We start from the raw sequence: 13,890 nt of genomic DNA on the forward strand, positions 1-13,890 counted from the left end.
TCTACCAGTGGCATCAGAAAGCACTCAGAGAGGCCAGGATCCTTTCTGGGAACTGAGCCACCAAAGAGTGCAATGCTCAGTCTACCCTGTCTGTGGTGAGCAGACGGGTGGATGAGCTTCCTGAACACAAATCACCCACTCACTTGTAGGTGCTTCTCCTAGGAGTGGGTGCTGCAGATGCATGGTGATAGTTTGGGACTCCAGAGGGACCCTAGGTCCAGCACAGCCCACCTGCCTGTCTTCTCAATTCAAAGCACCTGCTTCCAGTACTGGAGTCCAGATTCCTGAGCCTGATCTGCTTCTCAGAGCAGGAGCCACAAAAATCAGCACTGTACGCAAAAAACTGCCTAAAAAATGCTCAGAAAATGCTGTTCCCTAATTCCTGCCCTTCTCCATAGTTTAGACTTCCTATGCAGTGCTAAAAGAATATGATATGAATGAGCCATTGACACCAAATTCTGAAGTTTTTGGATAAAATTTATACATGAATTTATAACGGATAAACCCCAAACACTCTCACATATTACCGTTGATGGGGGTCTATTCCTGATGTGAATAACAGAAAAAAAATCACATAAAATGACTACTGACTTACTATCAATAAAGATACATCTTTCACGCAAAGATCTGAAAGCACCTTATAAAAGCAAACAATTCCAGTGTCCTGAGAGGAAGGCAGGTTTACTTGGTTTACTTACACATCAGAAGCAATAAAAACATATAAGCAATTGCCCCAACATAGTCATTGATTTAATTACCCAATTAGCCTGTCATAGGTGAAAAGTGAACTCAACTATTTCCAGAAAAAAAGGAAAGGTTATTACTTAATTATACATTGAGGAGCAATGGTAAAGGAAACATGGACACTGTACCCAATAAACACCAAAGGATTAATCCCTATTTTGAGCACTTTCAGGAGCCTAGGTGCTTGCACACGGCAAATGCATCTACTATAACATAGTGACTGTTCATTAAAATGTTCTAGCTAATTTTAGGAGGGAGTTCAGAGCTAGCAGATAGACCAGATACCGCGAGTCAGTCTGTATGGGTGATTCTCATGCATATATGACTTTGGCACGAGTCACTTAATCTGTTTCTACTTCAATTTTTCTATTAGAGAGTGCAGATACATAGTCTACTCCCTTTCCTTTTAAAATGGCTTGAAACAGATGAAAAGCTAAGTACAGGAGCTAAATATCACAATAGTTATTTCACAGAAAAATGGAAAAGCTTTAATTGATGACTACAAAATGCATCTGACCCTTTGAATATGTTGTATTGCTTTTTATTAGTATGTCAGGTTAATCTTCTCAAAGTTGCATTTCTATGTGACAGAAAAATACATCAGAAAGTAAGGAAGATACAGCCATTTACTTGAATAGTAAGAAACACAGTAATAAGTAGGGAAAGAATCAAAGAGAAGATTTATTTCAAATGATGGTCTTGCCTGAATATAGTGGAAAACAAGGCTCTCGATATGTCTGTAGCTAGCAGTCTCTGAGGCACTAAAATCCTGCTATCCTGTTAAATCCTGCTGAAAAGAAGATGACCTGAGATTTTCTTGTGAAACTGGTGAGTTGTCCAAAACACTTTTACATTACTTTGATGCACAGTCTGTGAGGAGCACAGCTGAGGTAAAAAACATGAACCAGATCTTCCCCATCACTGACAGAGTCACAGAGGATGAAAAATCTTTGTAGAAGGAAGCGCTGTTTGTACCATTGCCATCTTCTGCCTAAGCCCCTATGGGACCTTGCATGAGACTCTGCAGGGATTTGCATCTGTATGTATATCGGGAGACAAACTAGGGACAAGTCTAGGGAGACAGCTTCTGTGTAGGAAAGAAAATTTCACCTTTTATTAGGCATGGCATAGGTACTGCTCCCATGCACAGCTTGGGAACTGCTGTCCAGAGGGCCTCAGTGTGGGGTAGCCCTTGGCAGTGAAACAGTTTGGCCTCCCTCGGAGCTGCAAAAGGGCTGCGGGGGCCAGATAGCTGGGACAGAAGTGGAACTCCTTCCTTGGGCTGGCCTGGCTCTGGGAGCGCCCAACAGCTGGGGCACGGCGGGCCACATCCCTAATTAATTTGCAAATCCTACTCTGAAGGAAAGGCTGTAACATTTCCTTTTCCCAGTTTGGGCTGTTCCCACACATGGGACCATCCAGCTTTCTTTATGCAATATCATATTGCATGTGCTCTTTACAAAGTCTCCTTTAAACAGTTCTGCAACTTTCTTCTTCTTCACATATGTCACTGGGCAGTGCGGCAGAAACGCCCGTGCCCGACGGCAGCCGGCCGCCGGGCGGTGCGGCAGAAACGCCTCTAGGTGGGGCAGCCCGTCTGCCAGCAGGGCCGGCCCGGGCTTCTCGCCGGCGCTTCCCATTCCCCTGCGAAACCAAACGCTTTTTTTCCCCGCACTTCTCGGAGCGGTCTGAAAAGACAAGGAGTGAGGGGGCAGGCGAGCCGGGCTCCTCGGCAGGGTGTTGTATAAAGTGCTGGAGGGGGGTTCCGGGGGGTCCGCAGTGGAGCCCCCACGGGAGATGCAGTTACGGGGCACGGCAGGGCTTGTTTTTTCCCCATTGCAGTGTAATATAGCTCTTGTTAACGATCACAACTGTAAGACGGCGGCTGCGGCCGCATGTATGTTTGTTGTTGGCAGAGGCTGGGGCAGAGGGGAGGGAAGCGGCGAGCCCGCATCACCAGTGGGGGCGAGGGGGAAGCCGTCGCCCCGCGGCCGAGCCCGTTTCTCACGCTGCCGGGCCGGCGCGGCAGCCGCTGCCTCCTGCTGCCGCGCTCGAGCCTTCTCCTGCGGCAAGGATTTATGTCCAGTTTCCTCTCGCACTCAGAGGGCAGCTCGGCGCCCGCCCGCCCACGGGGGCGGCGGTGCAGGCAGGGCGGCGGGGCCCGCGCCCCAGCCGCACGGCGGGGCCGCACCGGGCCGGGCCGGGCCGCACCGGGAGGCGCTGCGGGCGGCGGGGCCGCGCCGGCAGAGCCGCTGCTGCTGCCGCGCTGGGCTCTCGCGAAGGCTTTGCCGGGAGGGCGGGCGGCGGGACGAGGAGCCCTGGCCCTCCGCTTTTGCCCCGCAGCTCCCAGGCGGAGGGCAGCTGGCGCCGGCTGGAGCCCTCCGCCCCGGGCGGTCCGTACGGGGCACTGCCGGGGCCGCCGCTCGCCCCCCGCCCCGCGGCCCGCCCCTCCGCCGGGCTGCGGCGGGGCCGGAGGGCGGCTCCCGGGCGCCGGGACCACCCAGCCGGGCCGCCGCCGCCGCCGCCGCCGCCGCCGCAGCCCCGGCTCGCCGGCCCTGGCCGCCCGGCTCCCTCCGCCGCTGCCTGCGCCTTACCCCGCCGCTGCTCGCTCTCCTCCCGGCCTCCTCCCCACGCGTTTCCTCCTCCAAACGCTTGTTTTCTGGTCGGGAAGAAGGCGCAGAGATCGCCCCAGGACACGGGGGCGAGTGCGTGTGTGTGGAGAGGAGATTAACACCAAAAAAGAAAGGAAAATACAAACCGGGGTGGCTGCGAGGCAGGCTCGCTAAATTAGCAAAGAAGAATCAGAGCCATTGTAAACTAACCGCAGGTATTTCCAAGAGCTTGGACGCGAAGCCTTGTAAATCAAGGACTTCGTGGGCTGGAAACTGCCTGTGCCTGAGCTTGGAGGGAATCTGCACCAGAAGGAGCTGCTCTTCCTCCTCCTCGCCTCTCCCCGCAGCCCAAAGGAGTCGCCTGGTCTGGCTCCAGCTCGGCGTTTCGGCTGCACCTGAGAAGAGCCCGAGAACCTGCGCGCACGGCGGGTGGCTGCCGCGGCCGGGGCCGGGGCTGCGCGGAGCGCGGCGGCCCCGCCGCCGCTGGCCCCCGCCCCAGGGCGCTCAGCCTCCCGCCGCCGCAGCGCAGACCCCTTCCTCTCTGCCCCGTCTCCATCCACGCATCTTCAGTGACACCCCAAACCTCAGATCGCGGTTGTTCAGCACCCCTTAAAATGCCCGCACAGGGCACCCTTCCTACGCGTCCCACGCGCAGGTTCCCCAGGTGCCTTTTACTCCCCCCCCCCCCAATATCTTTTAAAAGAATCCCCTTTGGATATTTCCTGAGTGTATCGTTGCACCGAGGTCTCACGTGGCAGAACCGATGGCTACCCGGGGAAACCCCTGGGTGGGAAAAAGGGGATAATAAATGAGCCCAAGGAAGGTTATTAAAACGGGCTGAACTTGCTCAAAAGAATAAGTGCTGTTCTCGTTGAATCAAGCAAAGATGCTCTTCGTCTTCATGCTGCGTATCAGAGCAGGCTTATTTATTTTATTTATTTATTTTTCTAGTAAGAATGATGTTTGAAAACCTTTCTTTCGTGCCAGAGTCGTTGATAATCAATTACCGTGGCTTCGTGGTCGACTGCAAACAGACGCTGATCTCTGCTCGATCAAGTAAGGAAATGTTGAAGGTGGATCCATGCCTCTAAGGCAGCAGGTTAATACCATGTGTATTTGTGTCACGAAGCAAAACCGAGCCTGGGGGCGAAGAAGGTAGCATTTTGATATGCTCTATCTCGTTACGGTGCCTCGTCTCCCCAGCACCAAAAAATCAAGGTCGTAAAGTGCTGGCATTTCATTTTTTATGTACCTGCTTAATACCCTCCCTCGCTGATATTCTTCTGTTATTTCACCAGAATGTCAGAAATGTTTGAAATAAAGAAAAGCACGATGCTTGGGGCACAATGTTGTTTTCGCAATAAGTTGCATTTATACAATTCGCGTGCACGTAATAGTTTCCAAAAGGTTGTTGTTTAGAGCCATTTTCTTTCAGGGAAAGAATCGTTTCGAAAAAACAACAGTCTTTTATCTGGGAGAAGCTGCCACCATAAAACGGACTTTAATAAAAGTCCCACTGGCCGAAGACCGTAACTAAAAGACCATAATTTTTAAACAAATGAAATAGTAAAAAACCCATTTTAGAAAATAGTTGACGATATTTTGAATTACACCTATAAAGCGAGCAGCCAAAAGTTTGAAAGCTTTTCCCCGCAACGTAAAACCGAAGAGCAGGCACAGCCCTAATTCCGGCGCGGTTTTACGGCCCCTGAAAGACTATGAAAGAAATAATTTCACGGGGCTCTTCCTCGAGCAGCACGCATCAAATGCTGGCTAACTCGGAGCATTGTTTACGTTCCCCTGCGAGGTTTCCCGGCTTAACTGGACCCTTTCTAAAGGCTGGGCTGTAGCGCTCGCTCCTCGACCCGGCCGCGGCGCAGGAAGCGGGGAAACACCCTGAAACTATTATCGCTAATTCTCCAGGTGAAAAGCGTCGCTTCTGGCAAAGATCGGCCCCCCGCACCCCCAGAAGGGCGGTCGCCTCGGAGCGGCCCGCGGCGGGACGCGCCCGGAGCGCGGCGGCGGCTGCGGCGGCGGCGGCGGCGGCGGCGGCGGCGGCGGCGGCGGCGGCGGCGCGGGGCGCGAGGGGTTAAGGCGCCCCCGCTCCCCGCCGCGCGCCCCGCCGAGCCGCGTCGCCCCGCGGCGGGGAGCCAATCAGCGGGCGCCCTGCGCGCGGCCTGCCCAATGGGAAGGCGCGGGGCCGGGGCCGCCGCTCCGAGGTGAGGAGCGCCGCCGCGGCCGGCAGCAAAAGGAGAGGGAGGGCGGCGGGGCGGGACAGAGCGGGGCGGAGGCAGCGCCCGGCGCCGCCAGCGACCCGCGGCTGCGCCCGGCGGAGCGGGCAGCGCGGCGGCCCCCGGCCCTATGGGCGGGCGGGCCGGCAGCGGCGCAGAGAGGCTGCCCCCGCTGGCGCCCGCCCCCCCGGCGGCAGAGGAGGGCCCCGCACCGGCACGGCCGCGGCTGCTGCGGCAGGAGGCGGCGATGCGATCGCCCAGCTGAAGGCGCGGCGCGCTCGCTGCTCGTGCGGAGGAGAGGGGCCGCCCGCCGCCCGCCGCCGCCGGGCCCATGGCCGTCCGCGGCGGCAACGCCCTGACGCCTTTCTCCATCCAGGCCATCCTCAACAAGAAGGAGGAGCGCGCCCGCCACTCCGCGGGGCGGCCGCCGCCCCCAGGGGGAGCCAGCGGCTGGCGACTCTGCGGCGCGGCGGCGGCCGCCGACGGCCCGCGGCTGCCCTCGCCCGCTCCCGCTCCCGCTCCCGCTCCCGCGCCGCCCCGCGCCGCCCGCCCGCCGGCGGGCTGGGACTCGGACTCGGCGCTCAGCGAGGACCCCGAGGGCGAGCGGCGCTCCGAGGAGGAGGGCGCCGGCGGCAGCGCCCGCCCCGCCGAGGCCCTGGCCCCGGCCCCGGCCGGCGGCCGGCCGGCCCCGCCGCAGCCGCCGCCCAAGGAGCCGGCGGAGCGCGACGCCGCCGGCCTCAGCGACAGCGAGATGTCGGCCGCCGTCTCAGGTAGGGGCGGTCCCGGCGGCGGCGGCCCCTCCGCCACACGCGGACGCGCCCGCGGAGCCTCCGCGCCGGAGGGAGGAGGGTCTGAGGGGCTCGCGAAGGGGGAGCGCCGCGCCGAGCGAGGGGACACCAACACCCCACGCGCGGCCGCGGCTCTCCGCCGGCCTCCGCGTTTGCCCGCGCTGCCGGCTCCTCCCGAGCCCTCGTGTGCCCGGGCGGGACGGGGCTCTTGCAGGCGGTTTGCAGCTACCGGGACTTTGCTAAAGGGAGTAAAAACCGCACAAAATCACTCCGGGGAGGGTGAGCGCGGGGAGAGCCCTTCGCCAGGCTTGGCCCTTCGCGCAGGAGGCGCCTCGCGTTCAGGGGGCAGCGAGGAGCCCGCGGATCTCCCGCTCCGCGCGGGCCCGGCCGCAAACTGGGCAGCGGCTCCGCGGGGTCGCGCCCGCCCCGGCGCTGCTGGGCTCGGCGGCAAGAGGCACAGGCCCTCCGCGGAGCGGCGCCCGGGCGGGCCGCGGGGCCGCGGGCGGGGGGGTCCCGGTGACTGCCCGCCGTGACCGCCGTGCTCTCGCCCTGCCCGCAGATCGCAGCCCGCCGGAGGAGGAGGACGGAGCGGGCAAGTGCGGGAAGCTGCTGTCGGGGGAGGAGGAGGCGGCGGCCCCGAAGCCGCGGAAGAAGCGCTCCCGCGCGGCCTTTTCCCACGCGCAGGTTTTCGAGCTGGAGCGGCGCTTCAACCACCAGCGCTACCTGTCGGGGCCCGAGCGGGCCGACCTGGCCGCCTCCCTGAAGCTCACCGAGACGCAGGTGAAGATCTGGTTCCAGAACCGGCGCTACAAGACCAAGCGGCGGCAGATGGCCGCCGACCTGCTGGCCGCCGCGCCCGCCGCCAAGAAGGTGGCCGTCAAGGTGCTGGTGCGCGACGACCAGAGACAGTATCACCCCGGCGAGGTGCTGCGGCCGCCCTCGCTGCTCTCCCTCCAGCCCTCCTACTACTACCCCTACTACTGCCTGCCCGGGTGGGCTCTGTCCACCTGTGCCGCAGCCGCTGGCACCCAGTGATGGGCACCCCCCTACACACACGTCCCCCCCCACACACACTGGCAGCCAGGAGACCAATCTCCCCTCTGTGCCCCCTCCAGCTCCTCAGATCCGGAGCCCCCGCTGCAGCTCTCGGTGCCTTGGACAGTATTTATTATTATTTTATTGTTATTTTTATTATTAATATTATTTGGATCATTCTTCACCCTCTCCTCTTCCAGTGTAGGACTTCTTGGCCAGCCCCTCCCGCGGCTCCCACCCCATCCCCACCCTGCCAGCCGAGGACTCTTGCAATTCGGCACAACTAGTTCATGGTATCCATGTTGTCGGTGTATTTGGTGTAGACTTTTTGTTTGTCTGTTTCGTTTCGCTTCGGATTGGTAGAGACTCGATCTTATGTGGGAGAGAGAGAGAAAAAAAAGGAGAGAAAAAACAAAAAAACAAAAGCAGCTCAAAAGAGGAGATCAAGGACTCCCTCGGTGGATTGTAAGGAAGATTATTTTTGACGTCTGAGTCCTTGCTCTTCCAACTCGTTGCAAACTGAGTGTGCCTTGTATGGTGCTGAATGTAAGGAAGCCTCTTTCAGATCCCTCCTGCTCTTGTTGCCCATGTTATTCCTGTACTCCATGATCCCTGGCAAAGGATAAATATGTCACAAAAGGGTGAGACTTGTATCAAAACTCAAGACTTCTTTTTCTCTTTCCTGAGATCTTTCCGTGTTAGGGGAGGGAGGAGTTACAGATTTTTCGCACTTTCCAGTTGTATTAAAGTTGTTGTTTATTATTTTTATATTCAATGTGAATATTTCTAGTCAGGCTTTTTAAGAAATCGATGTAATAGGGAATTTTAATGCCATCAGTGCCTTCTACAGTTTTTCTGCAGACCTCTCCTTCGGGGCGGGATTTCTGATCTGCTCAGCCATGTAATTACAGTCTCTTCTTCAAGTTAACTCATCGCTTTTTTTCTCTCCCTTTCTCTTTTAATGGCACTGTGCACTCAATTAGATTATTTACTTCAAATGAATTGTGAATGTTTGTAAGCTACTCGCTGTACTTTTTTTAATTTATAAACTTTAGTTTAACACCTAGCTCTGTCGCTTGTGTCGTTTCTAAGAGCTGACACGGATTTGCCCAGCGTCTTTTCCCGCAGTTGAATTCAGGCTGTAGCTCAGAAAATGTCCCTGCTCTGGCGGCGGCGGCGGCCGCTGTGCCTGGCGGGGGTCTCGCCCTCTGCTACCCACGCCATTTACACCGTCTAGCACCAGCTGTTTGGCTCCGTGGGAAAGAGAGGGGGCGAAGAGATTGGGGTTGAATGTTCAGGCCGGTCGTGTTAGGAATTATTCGACAATGTGTATTCAGGATGTAGAAGGTTCCTCCTTCTGCTGGGGAGAAGGAGTCGTGGGTTTATTTTACAGCTACTTCAGTTACGCTGAGGAAGTGGTGCGGTCGCAAGAACCTCTATGCGGCAGGGGAATAGAAAATGGGTCTTCACGGGTGGATTCGCTGTAGGCGAGCCGGGACGGGCGGTCCAGCAGTTGCCACCTGGTCTAAGTTCGCTTTCACAGACCGCATCGGTTTAAAACCTTGTCAGCTCCCGGGGAATGTGCGTGGCTCGGCAGTTTGTTTCCTCTCTGGTGGAGTTTGACAGCGGAGACCGGGCCCGGGCGCGGGGCCCGCGGGCGGCGGGGGCCCGCGGCGGAGGCCCCGGCGCTGCCGCGGGACTGCGGGTCGCACCCGCTGGGGCTTCCCGGTCCTTAGCGAAACGGCCAAAGCCATTTGCATCCAAACAGCTGCAACAGCCGCTTGGGGCAGCCTCCTGCCTTGAACGGAAACCCCTTCACGTTTCTGCGGCAAACCTGGGCCGCCTGCACGGTGGCGGCCGCACGGCCCCGCCGCTGGTTTCTGCCCATCCTCCGGGAGCTCCTGCCGGGGCCCGGTGCTGGGAGGCGGGGGAGGCCGGTGTGCGAGCGCAGTAGCCCGCCGGGGCGGCGGGGTGGGCAGCTCCACCGCCGGGGCCGGGGCCGGGGCCGGGGCCGGGGCCGGGGCCGGGGCCGGGGCCGGGGCCGGGGCGAGTGTGATGGCGATCGAGCTCAGACGAATCGGGCACAGCCGTGCTTATAGCGGCCAGGCTCCGACGCCCGGCCACGGCCCTGCTCCGCGTTTCCCCACGCCGATTAAGCCCTCCGCGCTCCCCGCTTGCAGGCAGCCGCGTTGCGCGGGCGCTGCCGGTTCTCCTCTGCCGCCCCCTGCCCCGCGTTGCTCCTCTCGCTCCCCGCTGGGTCGCGCGGACTTTCCGCCGAAGGAAACCGAGCAAAGGAATGCGGGGCTGCGAGCGGCGTATTTAAAGCCTCATCCACCGCCGGCCGCGGGCAGGGCTCGGGCTTGCGCCGCGGTACTTGTACCCTTCTGCAGGAGGCCGCCGAGCTGCTTCCTCGTCCGCGCCCTCGCCCCCGGCCCTCCTTGGTTGTCCTGCCGCTCTCCCGAGGCTCGGGAAAGCCGTGCTCGGGTTGCGGCCGTTTGCCCTGCAGGGGGGATCTGCCCGCGGTCTCATCCCCTGCTCCAGGCAAGGGCTCCGCGCCGGGGAAGGCGGCTCCCCCGGGGGCCTCCCCGGCCCCACTGCGGGGCTCGGGGCGAACTGTTTTCTTCCAAAGCCGTCAGTCTTCGGGGCACCTCGGGGCTTGTTTTGTTTTTGTTTATGTTTTTATCACTCCGAGCGTGTTGGCAATCTCACTCGCGAAAGGAGCGCGCTCAAGATCTAGAGGTCTTGGTGGGGTTGAAGCCGGGGGAAGGGTGGTTTTTAGCGAAGATCTTGGCGGATGCAGGGAAGAATGACATTTCTTAGGCCAGATCCTGAAAGCTTTTTTTTTTTCTTTTTTTTTTTTCACTAGATATTTTCTTCCGCCTTTCCCATCGCTTCCCTCCTGGGAAAATACAAGTTTTAGATCAAAGGAGCAAGCCCCGTATGCACTTGTGAAGGTGCTGCCCCGCAGAAAGGTCTGTTTGCTCCTCTTCTTGCTCCCGGCGCTGTTTCTCTGCCTGCAACCCCGTGTCTATCCCAAAATAGTTTAGATTTGCAACCCGAAGGACATATAGCCGCTGACTTCAATGACTTCGATGAACTGGGACGATTTAGACCAGCGGAGGGTTTGGCCCCGGCAGGGATGGGGAGGCCAGATGAAGGGGGTTGCTTTCGGCGAAGCTGGCTGTTGTTACTGTTGGGCTCCGTGATCTAGGGAGAGGATTATTTCGAAGTCTTCTTTTTCCTGTTGGTCACCGCGTTTTATTATTTTTGTTCGTGCTTGCTGATGGATGTAGCGCTGTAGGAAATGGCCTGATATGAAAAGAAAGCGTCCATCATTAGACCTTCCCCGGGGCTTTATTCTTCGGCTTATAACACATACGCAGGATAAAGTGTCAAACTATTTTTCTTTGAATCCTGTGAAACTAAGATGTATTTTACTCAAGACAGCAATTGTTGAAAAAGGTGACCCTAGTGAAGTTACTGGGAAGGTAGAACTATTTTACTATCGAATATTTAAACATCATGAGTGTTTTCGTTTGACATTGACAAACTCTGATATTTGGGAAACGTCGCTATTTTACATCGGAAAAAATAAATTGAGAATTTTAATGCAAATTTGCATTAAAATTTGGGGGCATTTATTTTCCTGTTTTTATTGTTAAGTTTACATTTTGAAATATAAAGCAAACGCTCTGAATTTTTTGGTTTTTTTTTTTCTTAACCGACAAAATACCCAGTAAGCCCTGTGTAATTGTATCAAGGTCAAAGGAATTATTTTGTATTTTCACCGTTTAAGTTGACAGAAAAATTTGGACTCCAGCATCCTTTCTCCATTCCCCTCACCCCCTCTGAACACACGTTCAGCTCATCAGCACGTCCACAGCTGCAAAATGAAAATAATCTTCCTAACGATATGTCCCAACGTCGGTCTCCTTTCCAAACCTCGAATACGTACAGAATCCATGGAAATGAATTTCCATCCGGCCATTGACAAGTTACATTTTTAAAGAAGAGAAAACAGTAGCAATAATAATAAAAAAAAAAAAGAGAGAGAGAGAGAAAGAGAGAACTACCGCAGCTACGAGAATATTCGATTGTTGAAATATAATGTAAATTGTGTATATCTTTGCATATGTCTCCATAGGCGCTCGTGTTTGTGTATTAAACACTCGCAGAGGCTAACTCTGCAACCAGCAGCCTGCCTATATTTAGATACCTCCTGCTCGCTCACAGGGTAATAAAACAGGAAACCACGTAGATTTTCTCCACTACCACCACGCACACACACGAGACTTCTCAGGTAGGAATCGGCGATGCTTCCCCAAGAGGAAAAGAGGAGCTCTGGGGCCACAAGGCGCGCTGCGCGGAGCGGAGGCGGCTCGGCCACCGCCCCCCGCGCCCAGCCCCGCGCCCGCCCGGCGGCGCGGCACCTGCGCGGCCTCCCAGGGGCTCCGCGGAGCAGGGAGCAAAGGTGGCGCGGAGGTCGATGGCCTGTCCCCCGGCAGGCGAAGGGCTTGGGCCGGCGCTTTTCCGCTCCTCTTCTCCTGTCAGTAGGGGGGCGACGCGCCCCGAGGACGGCCCCGCGTTGCCCGCCCGGGGGCCTCGAAAGGCCCCGCGGCCCCCCCGCCCGGCCCGACCTCCCCACGCGGGGTTTCGAGGGGGCCTCCGGCCCCTCTGCCGACAGGCGTGAGGAGTCACCGGGTGTTTCCCGTCCGTGCGCAGCCGCCTCCAGCACCAAAGCCGTTTGGAGTAAACAGCTCCGTTTGGAGGGCCCGCGAGCCGAAGGCAGGGGCTGCGCCCCCCACAGCGGGCCGGGAAGGGCTGGGAGCGGTGCCCGAGCGAGGACTGCGGGGCGCGGGCACCCAGGCACGTCGCCGCGGGCCGGCCGCGCCCGGGGCGGGGGAGCCCCGACTGCGGCAAAGGCGAGCTGCCCCCTTTCAGTGGGGGCTGCCGCAGGAAGGCGGGAGAGCCGGGAAGGCCGGGACCCCCAGGCCGGGAGAGCCCTAAGCCATGGCAGTGGTGGCTCCAACGAGGCAGCCCGGAACTTGAGTTTTTCCACGATGATGGAAACAATTGGGGGCACCTCCTTCGGCCCCTGCCACATCCTCGGGCTTGCTACCGCTGCCAGTCCTGGCGAACCCTTGCCTGCCCGAAAGCCCCCCCAAAGTGGGTTCCGCTTTCGCATTGTTTGCTGCTGTGGTGAGCAACATCACTAACCAGCGAGGCCATTAACTATTTCCACGCTGAGTCCCACGGCAGGGCAGCGCCGCAGTCCCGCACCGCACCGCGGCCAGTGGCAGGTCTTCCAAGCTGCGGCAGAGACCCCTCCTCCGCGGGCGCGGGTGGGCGCGGAGGCTGTGCCCGGGCTTGTGCCCTGCAAGGCGGCCCGCGCCCCCAGGGACCCGACGGCGAGCCCGGCACCGCCGTCCGCAGGGCCCTGCGCACCGAAAGGCCCCATCTACCTTCATGGGGGGCCTCGTTTTCCCCGTGGCCCCGGGCAGCTCCGTGCCGTGGCAGCCTGGGCTGAGCTGCAGCCCGCTGCCTTGCGAAGGGCACACGGGAGCGGGGCAGGGGGGATTTCACCTGCCGGTGAGACTTGTCCTTTTGAACATTATATGTATTATTATTCATTTTTTAGAAGGAGGGAGAGAATTATGTTAATCGCTCTCTCAGGAGGGAGGCCCTCAGAGCTGAGTCAAAGGGCGAGTTCATGTCCGGGCCCTCCGTGGCCGTGCCTGGCGTGGGCTGGCCGCGGCCCGGTGCGGACCAGGACCAAGGGCTGCGCTCCCCCGCCCGTGTGCTGCTGCAAACGCCGCTCTGCCCAGATCTCAGCCGGCTCCCGGGGGACCGAGGGAAAACCGCTGCTGAGAGCAAAAGAGGGCTGGGAGCGGTCAGCTGCCCAGAGCCCTCGGGGCCGGCTGAAGAGCCACCCCTGCCCCCTTCCCCGGCGGGTGAGCCGTGCCCCAGCTCTGTACTGGGGAAGGGAGAAGCGTTAGCCACGAAGCTGGTCACAAGCGATCCTGGCGATTATTGCAATTGTCGGGGCACTCCTGCCATGCTTGAAAATAATACCGGGGAGTGGTGGCTGCAGAGCTGCGGGTTACCCTGATGTTCGGATCTCAGGTGCGCTCAGGGCTTTTTGCCTAAAATCTTACTCGGTAGCAAAGAGGCTGGCGCTTGGGCTCCCGAAAGACTGTGCTGGCAAACAGCAACGGATCCTCTGCTAAATAGAAATGCATCTGAGTAGAGCCCGGGGAAATGTCTCCTCTCCCGCGGCATTAGCTCGGCTCTGGGAGCCGGCAGGCAAGGGGCTGTGGAGGGGTTGCCCTGCTGCTAGGACGTAGACGGAAGGCTGCCTGCCGTCACTACCTGCTCTTTACAAAAAGGGTATAAGTGACCACCAGGACTGGTGACTGATGTCCTTCCCCCAGACTAAGGACAAAGTCTTAATAAAATATAGATCTGTGTAATAGGGGTCTT

General features: G+C 58.4%; 1 protein-coding gene across 1 annotated transcript; it reads left to right on the forward strand.

The window, feature by feature from the left end:
- The first annotated feature begins 5,918 nt into the window (after positions 1-5,918).
- NKX3-2 (NK3 homeobox 2) lies at positions 5,919-8,467 on the forward strand. The gene is made up of 2 exons (XM_067297175.1): positions 5,919-6,357; positions 6,935-8,467. The coding sequence occupies exons 1-2, from the start codon at positions 5,919-5,921 to the stop codon at positions 7,408-7,410; spliced, it is 915 nt and encodes a 304-aa protein (XP_067153276.1). The 3' UTR covers positions 7,411-8,467.
- The last annotated feature ends 5,423 nt before the right edge of the window (positions 8,468-13,890 follow it).

This window comes from Apteryx mantelli, chromosome 5, assembly GCF_036417845.1.
Source record: "Apteryx mantelli isolate bAptMan1 chromosome 5, bAptMan1.hap1, whole genome shotgun sequence".
NCBI lineage: Eukaryota > Metazoa > Chordata > Aves > Apterygiformes > Apterygidae > Apteryx > Apteryx mantelli.

Coding starts and splice junctions, on each gene's coding strand:
- NKX3-2 (XM_067297175.1), top strand. CDS start 5,919: ATGGCCGTCCGCGGCGGCAACGCCCTGACGCCTTTCTCCATCCAGGCC. Junction 6,358..6,934: donor GATGTCGGCCGCCGTCTCAG/GTAGGGGCGGTC, acceptor CCCTGCCCGCAG/ATCGCAGCCCGCCGGAGGAG.